Source organism: Triturus cristatus, chromosome 12, assembly GCF_964204655.1.
Source record: "Triturus cristatus chromosome 12, aTriCri1.1, whole genome shotgun sequence".
Lineage (NCBI taxonomy): Eukaryota > Metazoa > Chordata > Amphibia > Caudata > Salamandridae > Triturus > Triturus cristatus.
The window spans coordinates 824,954,783-824,969,445 of NC_140595.1; the positions used below are offsets into that span (position 1 = coordinate 824,954,783).

Genomic DNA, 14,663 nt, shown 5'->3' on the forward strand with positions numbered 1-14,663 from the left:
AATTAGGACATTCTTGTGTACCAACAGATCTTAAAATGCTTTCAGCGCCAGAAATATTGCTAGCAGCTCTAGACGATTTATATGAAGCTGTTCCTGCTGCAAGCTCCAAATGCCTTGAATAGTGTGGGTTTGGAGATGCGCTCCCCAACCTGTTAGTGATGCGTCTGCTGTCAGTACTATCTGTGGAACCGGGTTGCTGAAGGGCCGCCCTTTTAAAAGGTTTTGTGTGTTCCCCCACCGCAGAGAGCGATGGGTGCAGCCGTCTACCAACACTAGATCTGATAACTGACCGGGAGCTTGGTTCCACTGATGTGTTAAGCATTCTTGCAGGGGACGCATCTGAAGTCTTGCATAGGGGACTATAAAAATGCAAGACGCCATCATTCCCAGTAACTGCATGAACACTCGAGCTGGTAAGGAGTGTTGAGGCTGAAACTGAGACATCAGGGTTTGTATATTCCGAACTCTGGCTGAAATTGGGTATGACGAGTTTTTTTTGTGCGTTTATAGTAGCTCCTAGATATGCTTGAGACGTGGATAGTTGGAGATGGGATTTGGACAGATTTACTGTGAATCCTAGCTCATGGAGCAATTGCACAGTATGTTGTGTGTGGCACAAACAGCTGTTGTGCGAGCTGGCCTTTATGAGCCAGTCGTCAAAGTATGGGAAGACCTGAATATGTTGCCTTCTTAGATAGGCTGCGACTACTGCCAAGCCTTTTGTGCGGTCGTTACTCTTAATGGAAAATATTTTGAATTGATAGTACTGACCTGCTACCACAAACCTGAGGTATTTGCGGTGCACAGGGTGTATTGGAATATGAAAGGAAGCGCCCTTTAATTCCAGAGTGGAGAGAAAGTCGCCTTGCTGAAGAAGAGGCAGCACTTGTTGGAGTGTTACCATATGAAAATGGTCCGACTGAATGTATAGATTTAGTTCTACAAGGTCTAATATAGGCCTGAGAGAGCCGTCCTTTTTTGGAAATTAGAAAGTAGAGGGAGTACACCCATGCTCCCTGGTATGGTAAAGGGACTGGTTCTATTGCATCTTTCTGCAACAAAGAGAGAACCACTTTCTTTAGGAGGGTGAGATGTTCTTGTGACATGAGGTGTGACCTTGGAGGAATGTTCGGTGGAGTGCTTGTAAGCGCCAGGCAATAACCAGATTGGATTATTTGTAGAACCCATTTGTCTGATGTAATCGTATTCCAAATGGGTAGAAATTGGGAAAGACGTCCCCCGACAGGAGTGGAATGGTGGGGGGTATGGAAAGGAAGTCATTGTTTGGTGTCACCAGAGGAAGTGTGTGTTGAGCTACCTCTGCCTCTTCCCTTGCCGTTGTTTCCTCTATATCCACCTTTAAAATAACCTCTTGAAGAGGCGACTGATTGTTGCCATTGTACGAGGAGGAGGGATTGTCTGTACACACATTTTTGGGGCCGCCACTGTAAAATGAGCGACAAAGGAGCTTCTGTTGGAAGGGGATTGTAAGGCCCCCATGGACTTAGCAACGTCAGTATCCTTTTTTTTTTTATCTTTTCCAGTGTTGTATCAACAGCTGGACCAAAGAGGTGTTGTTTATCAAAGGGTTGGTTAGGAATAGAGGCTTGTAGCTCAGACTTGAATCCTGAAATTCTTAACCAAGTATGTCTACGGAGCAGTACACTAGTGTTTACTGCCCGAGCTGCTGCGTCTGTGTGATCCAGAGCACACCCGATATAGGTATTAGTTATTAATTTACCCTCTTGAATCAGGGCACTAGCTCTAGACTTATGCTCATCAGGAAGAAATTCAATGAGCTTTTCGAGCTCATCATAATGAGCTCTGTCATACCTTGCCAATAGTGCTTGAGCATTGGCAATGCGCAAATGATTAGCTGCTTGCGACGCTATTCTTTTGCCCGAAGCGTCAACTAATTTAGACTCTTTATCAGGAGTAGGGGCTTCCCCTGTTTGCAAATTAGCTCTTTTACGAGCGTTGGAAACTACCAGAGAGTCGAAGGGTAACTGGCATTTGATATATACAGGGTCATTAGGTGCAGATGTGTACTTCTTCTCTACCCTGGGAGTGATGATTCTAGCTCTTACAGGGTCTTTAAAGATGTCATCAGTATGTTTAAGCATACCCTTTAACATTGGTAATGTTTGTGTAGCCCTTTGAGATGAACTTAGTGTGCCAAACAAATAATCCTCCTCTAAAGTCTATTTATGAAGCTCTACTCCATGATATTGTGCATCGCTGTTAACAAGCTCAATCTATCCAATGTTATCATCTGGAGGAGAAGGTCTGGATGGATATAGGTCGGGGTCATTATTTGGTTGAGAGTAGGCATTATAATTATCCCGTGGGTCAGTATCCTGTGGTGTGTAGTCATCTATATACCCATCCCCTGTATCCTGTGGGTCAGGAGATGGTGGTGGAGGAGAATGAGTAGGTGTAATGAGTAAATTTGGATCAATGGTTGAAGAAGGTGGAGAAGGGTTAGTACCCACATCTTTCCTATTTAGAGGAATGTGGTAGTCTTCTTGTAAGATCATTTTCCTCTTCTCAGGAAGTTTGGCATGAATCTGTCCAGTTTCTGGATTAATCACAATCTCCTGTTTCAGGTCCGAATGTGGAATATCAGTCCGAGGCTCGTTAGTTGAAGTACTTTCTTTAGATGCTGGTTTTGGTGTCGAAAGTTTCGGATCTGAAGATTTAGCTAAAGGTGTTTGGATTTAGATGCCGAAGGTTTCGGGTTCGGCACTAGCGTGGGGACGAGTAGACCCCAAACCGGAAGGCTGTTTATGTTTCGGCAACGAGCTCGAAGGCGGGGCGCTCGAAACCATTTATCGGTGCCGACCTTGGGCCGAAGGCAGAGGAGGGACCGGAGCCTTTTTATGGAGGAGATGGCAGGGGAAGGAAGTCTCTTTACTCACAATCCGTTGTCCCGGTGTGAGGTCTTCTGCATCGGGGTCAGCTTCCGACACGGAGATGTGGTCCTCCTCCATTTTGGCTTCTTGCACCTGTGATTCCTTGTGTTCAGACTCGTCTCCGAGGAGATCCAGCGCAGACACACTTTGCTGGTACATTTCGTGACGTTGAGCCAGACGGTCACAGAGCGTCTTCTTCAATCGAAACGACCGACACGCGTCACAGTCCTTCTCCTCGTATTCTGGTGATAGGCAGAGGTTGTACACTTCGTGCAAGTCGGTGCAAGTAAACTTAGTGCGACACCCTGGACAGAACTTGAATGGAGTCCGTTCCATCGACTGCTACCGACCCCAGCGTGGGTAGGCTCAACGGCCTTCCACGAATCTTCCGATCTAAGGTTTTTGAGTGTAGACGATACGTGGAGAATGGGAAACGCGATCGATAAACAATACCGTCAAGGGTAGTGGATTGCGCGTTGAAGGGGGGGCAGAAGAACGGTGCCGAACCAAAGAGCAACAATTCACATCTGAACCCGATGGCGGAAAAAAACAATCTAACAATGGAGTTGATGCCCACGCGCACTATCAGCGAAAGTAGGAGTCACCTACCTCGTGAATGGAAAGACTTCTTCGAAGAAAAAGAAAGTGCAAACATCCCGACCCAAATCTAGATGGCGATCTATGCACAGCATATAATCTGCAGCTCATATGCCTCCAACATTGGAGTTTTCCTCCTCCTAGGTCTCTGGCATTTGGTGGAGAACTGAAAAAGATTGGGATGGAGCAGCAGGCCCAGGAGACATAAATGTTTTCCATTACACCATCATCAGAGCTCATGGCAGAACCGGTGCTGGTGAAATTACCTGTCTTAGTGATTGAAAAAGTCTTGGCGGCAGGTCCAAAGTTTCAAGAGGTTTCTATATAGGGTCCTCTGAAGGAATAGCCATTCTTGGTATTGAGAGAGACAACGGCAGCTCTGCAGGAGGTGATGTAAACCGATACGCAAAAGATAGAGAAACTAGAGAGGCTGAAAAGTGTCTCCTTGGTGTTGATCTTCTCAACGGGGACCTCAACATCAATAACAAACGGTGCCTTCTTGCAGTCAACAGATTCACCATCAATTGGTAGTACGTTGGCTGAGGCCTAGCCACTGCCAGAGATAATGGAGGTCACTACTTGTTGTCAATGTCAGTGGTCCTGAACTCCTCAGCGGCAAACAGGTCGGTGCTGAACCCTACTCTGATGTCGACCGATGTTCCCGTATATATGTGAGTGATGGTGTCTCCTCCACTTTCTCTCCCTAGATCTTCCTCCATGGGAGTATTTGTCACAGGAGTGGACAGACTCACCCTCTTTGCCCTGCATTCAGAGGTTTTTCTTTCTTTCCTATATCTCCCTGCGGCCTCCCAGCTTTACTCAAAGGTGAGTGCCCTCACAATCGTTTAAGGCTCTTTTTGTCATTTGACAACGTTTGCAGTCCTTACAGTATGTTTAGCCAGTAGGCAGACCAAACATACCGAATGGTGATCCGAGGTAGCCTTTTTTGTCCCAACGGAGGGGCACTTCACAAAGAGTGATGGCATTTTATAGGACGAAAGGTTTATTGATATGAAACTTCAGATAAAAAGGGTACAGAGGCCTTGAAGTATTCGGAGATTCAGCCAGCTCAAGCCAGAATAAAGAACTGAGGCTGCAAGGCACACTGCCAGTACAGTGCATGCTGGGAGATGGAAACTGCTGGCTTCTTAAAGGACAGTGTACGCACCTTTTCATAATAGTCATCTCAAAGGAGTGGCCTCCTATCTGGCTACATTACCCTTTGTTCCTTTCATTTTCTCAAATGATCTATGAATGAGGATGATAATAGTTGTCACTTGTGATTCATTTTTGAAGGTTGATTGCTTTAATGGAAAAATACATTTGAGGGATTTAGTCCGAAGGAACGCCACCAAATTTTATAGTTTTTAAGTGGTATGTGTCCCATAAATGGGCAAAACTATTCAATGATTATGGCTAACACAGTAGGTCCCATTTGAAAGAAAAGGTTATTTTCCAATATGTAGGAACTTCTGAAATCCTGGCAGGGGTATTCAGAGTCAATTAGATCGCTAGCCTGACATGTGAATGACTTTGTAGTAGCCCTACCAGCATTTCAAACTTGCTCAGTCAGCCTCAGCCAAAATGCATTTGTGTCAGCGCAACACTTCTTTGCTCATATATTACTTGGGAATTAAAATATTTTAATTGCATATAGTGCCTGGCTGTTAAATCAATTTTCAGAGAACTCCATAAGAAAAAAGCAAGTTTAAACAACTCACGTACAAGTAATACAAAGTAAAATGATAAAGGTCTACCTGCAGCGGTGTGTTGGCCGTGGAATGAGGATGGATTGGGCATTGTGGAACTCCCAAACGTTGTAGCAGCAGGAGTAGAACTGAAGGCATCAAAATTTGCAAAGCCTGCCTGTGCAGGGATCTGGCCTGAAACAACAAAAGCAGCAGTAAATAGCAAGAATTTGTCAGCTCATGTCCAGTACACTCAGCAATGGATATGATGGGTCTCACATTGTCAACATGTGCAAGCCTCAAACACTTTCCTCAAAACAGATTCCTTTTCACAAGCATTAAAATACAATTTCTCCACCAGTATGGAGTTTGACTGGTTTACTGTATTAATTCCATGTTGATGTACAGCAACATTGCTTTGCTTTCCTAGTACAAGATTATAACCAGTCTCATTAAAAAAAGGGGGAAGGAGGAGACAGCCAACCTCTAAGATAGCTTTAATCTCTCAGGAGTTCCTGTTGATTGCAGGCACCTTCACCCACCGGTGCGACTACGCATAGCCGGTCGCCCTGGAGGCCATGGAAATGAAACCGTGTTATATAGGGATAGCCCCAGGAGAACATGGCATCAAAGGAGAACGGAAGTAGTCTAGCACCAGTATCTAGCAGTGGCAACAACCTCGCCCCACAACCCAGCTCTGGTGTTGAGGAGTGGGCTAGGGAGGCATCATGGATACTTCGCCAGAGACAACCTTGACCCTGCACTACCCGAGTACTCTTAAGAAGAGCAGCCAGAGCAAAACAAGAACAGTTCACTATTTAAACCATGTTCCAGCACCCATTGAAGAGGATACAAACCAAGGAAGATGACCCCTTCAAGAGGGAGCATGTGTTACTTAGCACCATTAATGCCCTGAGAGACGATTTTGACAGAAAGATCAAGTGCATTGACGATCTGAAGTGCTCGAAAGAAGCTACCCAACTTCTCTGATATCCTTCCTCAAAGGTTAACTTCCTTTCCTTCACTGGGAGTGGCTGTGGTGTTCCTAGCTCCTCAGCAGGTTGACAGGGATGTTTTGCCATGGATAAGTGAATGTAAATCATGTGCTGTCCAAGTTTGGGGACTATGGGCAGCTAGATGACTGGAGATGCATTTCACCAGTGGTTCCCAAACTGTGGACCGCGGACCCCCAGGGATACATGACCCATTCCCAGGGATCGATAGGCAGGAGTATTGCAAACTTCCCTGTATATTCAGCAGTTTTTGAGCGACAATAAAAGTGTCAAGATAACTCCGGTGAATAATGTACCTGCTAGAGAGAGATGTTAGTCTTGACCAGAGGCAGCTTTGACTCATCTAAGGTAGCGAAGATGGTTAATATGCCTGCTGCAAAGAACGTGAACGAAGCATTTTAAAAAACTGTATTTTAAGTGCATAGCTCAGTGGGTTACTGCTTTTGTCACAGATTATTTTGTTACTGTGCAATTCATAAGTTACAATCATAATCTAGCACAGTGAGCTATGAACTGCCACCAAAGACCTGCATGCAAACTGCATGGTACAAATCAGTAAGTTACGTTTTTCCACGTCTTCCATTATCCTGATGCTGTTAAAATAAGTTAGTTTGGGGAGAAAAACATTCTTATTATTAAAGTCAATGCTAACCACTGTGTTCTGTTCTGAATCCTGAGTGTGTGCTTCTCCAGACCAAGCACTCTTAAAAAAACATCTGCCAGTATGGATGACATATGACTCCTACACCTTGTTGTCTCCTTTGCCTTATGTAACATTTGCTATACACTGATTTACACACGTATGATTCATTATTTCTATAGGTTTGTGAAGTAATGTGCTCTGACACCCTACACTGGTATGAGAGGTGCTCTAAAACAATGAAATACATGTGAGATAGGGGCTATGGAGATATGAGGGGCACTGTTAGAGGGTGACAGTGAGGGAATTACTGAAGAGCCCAAACAAAGATTGTTGTATCCTGGTGCACAGTAAGGTAATCATTTACTATGCTTTAAAAACGAATACAATTCAATATATGACAAATGTGTTGTAGAATGCACACTTTCCCCCCATATTTTCATGGCGGGGGCACCTCCAAGCCCCCTTTGTAGTGGTCAGGCTCACTCGTTGCACTTGGTGTGCCCCATACGGGGACTGATCTGACATTTGCCAGGGCTGCTTTGGGTTCCCAGTCTGGCCGTGGGAGGAGCATGAGCCTCATACCGCGAAATAAAACCAAACATTGAAAAGTTAGGTGCCGAGATGCAGCATCAAGCTTGCCATTAAAATCTTTCAATTTTTTCAATATAAAATAATAAAATATTTAGTAATTCTTGTATTCATTTGGTGTGCATTTTTGTGTGTATTTTATGTGAAGTACTGTTTTAAATTGTTTTATTGAAATCATACAAATTGCTTGGGGGACCCCAGCTTCCAGTACGGACTCAATGGGAGTCCTTAGGAGTCAAAAGGTTGGAAACTACTGCATTACATAATTCTGAACTCCGCATCAAGATCTTTTTATGTGACAGCTTCAAGGACTTTGAAGGCAGCTTGGACGTCCATTTTGGCTCTGAAGGGGGTTGGCTTCTCGCTCGAGGTCAACTCGGTATCGGCTGGAGCAGAGGCTTGGTTCATTTATCTTGAGGCTTCTCTGGAGCTCAAAGCGGATCTCTCTGCCCCCAGACTCAGACTGGAGGCCAGACCGGAAGGTCGGTTCCCTACTCCAGCCAGTCTCATTGCTTAATGCCTGACTGCCTCGGGAGCAGTGCTATGGCTGCTGCTGAGACTGCTTGTTAGGTCCAGCCCTCAGGTGTGGGTTGACGAGTTTAAGCTCTGGCAATTATCTTTGCCCTGGGCCCTAGGTTCAGCTCTGGAGCGACAGGCACATCCTTCACATCAGAGCCCTTAGCTGATTAAGCCAACTAGCTTTGTTCTTCCTGGGCAGGTGGAATGCTTGATGGCCCCTCACCTTCCTCGAAAGCATCCTTGAGGACCTCGGGGCCAACGATATCTGCAACATTGAAGGTGTCAGGCACTGCATCCAAAGGGCGAGCCATAAGCATCCTGCAAATTACCTTTGTAATGTCAAGGGCATGAACATTTAATTCTCGGAGGGAGAGGATTGGGCCAACATGGAAACACTTCTCTGCTAGCTGCCACCTCCTCCCTCCCCTATCAATAATCTCGGTTCCATGTGGCGCGCTGATGTCATTCACTTGCCGTACAATGTAGACCCCAGAAGCAGTTGAGTGATGCTCCTCACTTGTGGTGAAAGTTTTTCCCGTGATGGGCTTCCTGAGACATTGAAAAGTCTATCCTTTCCATCAATGCATCTCCTAAAAGAATTTGTGCTTGGTGATCGTGGCCTTACTGAGCCGGAATCCACACAACACTCTAGGTATCTTGTTAGGGTAGGGGTCAGGCCTCCCTAGCCATAGTCAGGGGCATAAACATCTTTTCAGTAGTTTCTCTTCTTGTGGGTGAGAGGGGTTAAACTATGTGGGCCATTTTGTGGTTTTAGGCACTTCTGCCTGGGTCCTTCATGCCACCCCAGCAGGCAAGAAACAGGATATATGGGCCACCATTGGAAAGGGGAGAGAGTCCTTCTGCCCCGGACTACTGCTTGTGGATCACAGCTGGGATCTCCACAAATCCAGTGATTCATTCTCCTGAGAAGATGATAGCGGTCATTGATACTGTACAAAGGGTGGATGCTGTTTGGGCAGCATATGTCAAGCAAAAGAGCTTAAGGCATCAAGCTGAATATGTGCGAGAACTCCACAGGTTCTGTACACAGCATCGGAATATATATATCTTGGGAAGCACCACAGTATAATATTTGCACATTTGCCACATTAGAAATAAGTGAAAAGATTGTACTGGTGCTTGAGCAGTCACTCCTTCATAAAGATTATAATGTTTCCTGGATAATTGCTATACAGGAGTCCAGCAAGCTGTACAACGCTGGACAAGTCCCACAGGAATTTGTGAGAAGTTACAAAAAGGCCAGAGCAGTGCGTTTCCTTGCCCCAAACTCATGGCTGTAAAATTCTTAGTTAGGCAGCAGGGATGTGTGCTTACTACAGATCATGATGAGTACACTTCTGACAACGTACAGCACACCGTGACCTGAGAAGTCCACATGCCCTGTGTACTTGATTAAAACAAGCACATGGCTAGGGTAGATACAAAAATAAAATGACCACGTCTTTCAGTCCTATAATGCAAATATTAAAACTTGCAAATGGTCAAGAAGTTGACTAACCCCCTGATCCTGTTGGCATCATACAATACATATCTTGTTTATCATACCACTGGAAAACCGATGTCCTTCCTTGACTTTCAGTTGCCTGTAATTGATAGTTTTACTGCTGTAGAAGTAGCGGCCTCTATTTTATCGGTTGTGGACCGTTGCATAGCTGCAGGATTGGCACTTTACCAACCTCATTTTTGAAACGGAGAAAAGGAGTCAACCATATCACCAGCACAGAGTTTGCTCTCGGCAAGGAAAAAGGCAGGAGAGTCATTACTATTCTCTCCAAAGGCCGTCACAGCCAGACTTGTGTTTTCCTACTTGCTTTCCTTTATACTAAAGAAATATGACGTTCACGGAGACCTTTTAAAATGTTTTTCCATTTATCATTCCCACACTTCTCTAAAATATAATTTTCTATTATTTATAAATGTGCTCTCTCTATGGGAGCACTCAAGCAAATGCAGTCAGTTGCAACTCAGTGTAGAGCATGACAGGAGTATTTGAGCCCATACTCGGACCCAACACAGGGAATACTAAGCCCAGACATTTCTGAAAGCAAACCACCCAGTTGAGTCCAGGGCTGTTTACCTGAGACAATAACAGAACAAAGCAGGGAACATTTGAAGATCACATTGGCTTGATATTGTTACAGTTTTTATCCCTTCCTGTCGCAGATAAGCCCAGCCACACAAGTGGTGTACTTTTTTTTTTTTTGTTAACCGGGAGAAGTGTGGAAATTATGAGTGGTAGGAATTTTGTGGCTCCCTGCTCATCCCTGAACATGTCTCACAGAAATTTGAAGAAAGGAAAATGCTACTTACCAGTATGCATCTGTTCTTGGCATGTAGAACTGTGCATAGATCGCTATCTGGTGTTGGGCTCGGATGTTTGCAGTTTGTTTTTGTTCAAAGAAGTCTTTGAAGTCACGAGAAAGGTGACTCCCCCGTACGATGAAACTGCGAATGGGCATCGACTCCATCCCAAGATCATTTTCGCCATAAAGGGGGATGATGGAGTTAGTAAGAAATAGAAAGATGTCCATGTGAGATGTATCTAAGTAAGTTAACACTGCAACAGATAAAGGTACCCAGGGAGGTGTATATGAATCTGCAGCTGTACATGCCAAGAAGAGATGCATACTGGTATAGACTATACAGCAGTTTTGTTTGTGGCGGTGGATAACCTGTATCTGTTGCAGTTGTTTGAAAGAGTGTTCTTAAGACAGGCTGGCCCACACTAGCATGTTGTTTTGCGTGCTTTCAACAGTACACATCTACACAATAGCGTTTTGTAAATGTGTGCGGTGTAGACCAAGTTGCAGCTTTGCAGATGTCATCTAAGGGAACGTTCCCTAAGAATACCATAGAAGCCCATAGTTTGCGAGTAGAATGAGCTCTAAGGGGAACTGTTAATGTACATTTGGCTATAAGGTAGCATATTTGGATGCAGCTACCAATCCATCGTGCAAGGCCTGCTTTTGAAATGGGATTGTCTTAATGAGGTGGGGAAAAAGCAACGAAAAGTTGTTTCGTCTTTCTAAAGAACTTAGTTCATTCAATATAATAGAGTAGTGCTCTTTTAACGTCTAGCGTGTGAAGAACCCTTTCTGCCACTGAGTCTGGTTGAGGGAAAAAAACTGGTAGCTCAACAGACTGGTTAAGATGAAAGGCAGACACAACTTTAGGTAAAAATTTTGAATTAGGTCTAAGAACCACTTTATTATGATGAATTTGCAAAAATGGTTCTTGTATGGTTAATGCCTGGAGATCACTCACTCTTCTAAGAGATGTGATGGCTATAAGGAAGGCTACTTTCCAAGTGAGGAATTGCAGTTCACACTTGTGCAGATGTTCCAATGGTGGGCCCATGAGCCTTGTAAGGACGACATTAAGATTCCACACTGGAGAGGGCAGAACTCTAGGGGGAATTATTCTTTTAAGTCCTTCCATAAATCTTTAATAGCGGGTACTTGAAACAAAGACAAGTGATGAAGTTCCCATTCGTGGATCTGTTGTTGTTGATGACTGAGCAGATCCGCAATGTGATTGTGTACTCCTGGGAGGTGTTCTGCCAGGAGATGTGTGTTGTGGGATTGGCCCATTTCCATATGCGTTGAGCTAAGTGTGAAAGTAGTAGAGAATGTATTCCTCCCTGCTTTTGTAAGTAGTACATTGCTGTTATGTTGTCCGTACGAACTAAGACAGCTATGCGTACTAGATGGAGTTGAAAGGATTTCAATGCCAGAAATATTGCCAGTAATTCCAGGTGGTTTATGTGGAATTATTTTTTATTTGTAGTCCATATGCCTTGAATGGTAAAGTTTTGGAGATGAGCTCCCCAGCCGGTGAGCGATGCGTCTGTTAGCACTATCTGTGGAACTGGATCGAAGAACGGCCTCCCCTTGGAAAGGTTTTGTGTGTTTCACCTGTGCAGAGAGCGATATGTGCGGCTGTCCACCAACACCAGATCTGTTAGCTGACCTTGAGCCTGGTTCCACTGGCGTGCTAAGCATTCCTGTAGAGGACGCATGTGGAGTCCTGCATAAGGGACGCTTAGAATGCAAGAAGCCATCATCCCTATTAATTGCATGAACACTCGAGCTGGTAATGAGTGTTAAGGCTGAAATTGTGATACTAGATCTTGTATGTTGCGTATTCTGACTGGGTTGGGGTATGCTAGAGCTTTGGAAGTGTCAATTGTAGCTCCTAGATACATTTGTGTGTTGGATGGTTGGAGGTGGGACTTGGTGAAGTTTACGGTGAATCCCAAGTCGTGAAGCAACTGACTTGTTTTGTGGGTGTGGTGAACGCAGCTGCTGTGTGACTTGGCTTCCCAGGTATGGGAACACATGAATGTGTTGTCTTCTTAAGTGAGCTGCAACTACTGCGAGGCACTTGGTGAAGACTCTGGGCGCTGTGGTCACCCCGAACGGAAGGACTTTGAACTGGTAGTGTTGACTGTCCACCAGGAACCTGAGATATTTTCTGTGAGCTGGATGAATGGGAATATGGAAGTAGGCATCCTTTAAATCCAGAGTGGAAAGAAAGTCACCTTGTTTAAACAATGGGAGCACCTGTTGGAGGGTGACCACGTAGAAGTGATCTGACTGAATATAGAGATGGAGTAGTTTCTTTTCTGTAACTCCAGTTCTGTAGTAGGGGTATCTCTGTTATAGTCATAATCTAGTGAATAGTCCCGCCCATGTGCGTGGACCCCGGAGCAATAAAAAATAATCTCTAAAGGTGACAAATCATGCAGACCTGCATACACCTTTAAGAGAGAATTTAATTTAAAGACAGATAATGCAGCCTATACCCACAGGCTACACTGTCCAGTACTTCAACTAGAATTCCACCAACATCCACAAACAGCACTGCCTGTCTAGTTTTTCTCCACATAGGAAAAAACCCTGCCTCTACCAGCAAAAGCCTCTGGAATGATAGAGAGGAAGGCGTGGACAGACAAGCCCCATAGGCTGCCATTATGTGGCTTAGAACAGGATACTGTGCCTTTAAGAAAACTTTCCAGATTTCCAGAACTTTCCCCAGTATCCCAGAATGCCCAGCAGGTCCCATTTACTTTCAGTTCTTTTTGAAGGCGTAGCACGCCAGACCTGTAACATTCTTCATACGAACAAATCTCTCCACCGGGGAGGAGGGCGGGCGCTTATGACTATAACAGAGATACCCCTACTACAGAACTGGAGTTACAGAAAAGAAACTACTCCTTCTGTAGTAGGGGATCTCTGTGTATAGTCATAATCTAGTGAATAGAATGGCAAGCCCATCCCCACACAACAACAGCGGTGGAGAACAAACAAGACAAACCCACTACTGTGCGAACAAATTTCGCAGCGAAGCCTGCCCAACCTGAGCATCTGCCCTGGCATCCGAGTCCAGACAGTAATGCACAGCAAAGGTATGGACCGACTTCCAAGTGGCCGCCTTGCAGATTTCCGCAATCGGAACATTACGCAGCAAAGCCGTCGTGGCAGCTTTGCCCCTGGTGGAATGAGCCTTAGGTTTACCCCCTAAGGTCTTATTAGCCTTTTGATAACACAACTGTATGCAGGACACAATCCACCGAGAAATGGACTGCTTAGAGGTCGCAAGACCAGTCCTGACTGAGCCATAATTAACAAACAATTGGTCAGACCTACGAATATCCTTGGTCTTAACCAGATAAAATTTCAACACCCTCCGAACATCCAGGGAATGGAGAGACCTTTCCGCTGGCGAAGAGGGATTCTGAAAGAACGTAGGTAAAGTTATAGTCTGGTTGACATGAAAGTCAGAGATAACCTTAGGAAGAAATTTAGGGTGAGTACGCATCACAACCTTAGCAGCATGAAACACAGTATAAGGTTCTTGACAACATAATGCCTGAAGTTCACTCACCCTGCGGGCCGATGTGATGGCCACTAGGAACGCCGCCTTCCAAGATAGGTGCTGCAATGAAGCCTTGTGAATGGGTTCAAAAGGCTCCTTCATCAGTCTGGACAGCACCACATTCAAGTCCCAGGAAGGCGAGGGAAGTCTGACGGGAGGAAACACTTTCTTCAAGCCTTCCAAAAAATCCTTGACCACAGGGATCTGAAAGAAGGAAGTCTGTGAAGGGCATTTCCTGTAAGCAGTCAAAGCAGCCAGATGAACCTTAATGGAATGGAAATTAAGGCCAGACTGCGCCAGATGTAAAAGGTACGGAAGGATGACATCTTCCTTACATGTTGTCGGATCAAAGTTCTTGGACTTACACCAGATACAGAACCTCTTCCACTTGTAAGCATAGGATGTCCTAGTGGAAGGTCGTTTAGACTCCTTCAGTATGTCCATACAATCGTCTGGTAGATTCAGATGGCCATATTGCACTATTTCAGGAGCCATGCCGCCAAACTCAAAGACGAGAGGTTGGGGTGCACCATCCGCCCCCCGAACTTCGTGAGAAGGTCCGGCCTGCACGGCAACCGCATGTGAGGAAGGAGAGACCGGTGAAGAAGGTCCGTGAACCACCACTGCCTGGGCCACTCCGGGGCGATCAGGATCATCCGCGCCCTGGACTGGGACAGCTTGATGAGCACCGCCGGAATCAGGGGAATGGGTGGAAAAGCGTACAGAAAGCTGTTCGACCAATCGATCCATAGCGCATTCCCCAGCGTCCCCCGCTGGTAGTACCTGGATGCGAAGTCTCGGCATT

At 45.3% G+C, this 14,663-nt stretch overlaps 1 protein-coding gene across 1 annotated transcript in view; it reads right to left on the minus strand.

Annotated features, from left to right (window-relative positions):
• Window positions 1-14,663, minus strand: part of AGFG2 (ArfGAP with FG repeats 2) — a 567,631-nt gene that overhangs the window by 304,894 nt on the left and 248,074 nt on the right. The window contains exon 6 of the mRNA XM_085639598.1: window positions 5,267-5,392. Coding sequence (XP_085495724.1) covers window positions 5,267-5,392 — 126 coding nt within the window. The remainder of the gene's footprint in view (window positions 1-5,266; window positions 5,393-14,663) is intronic.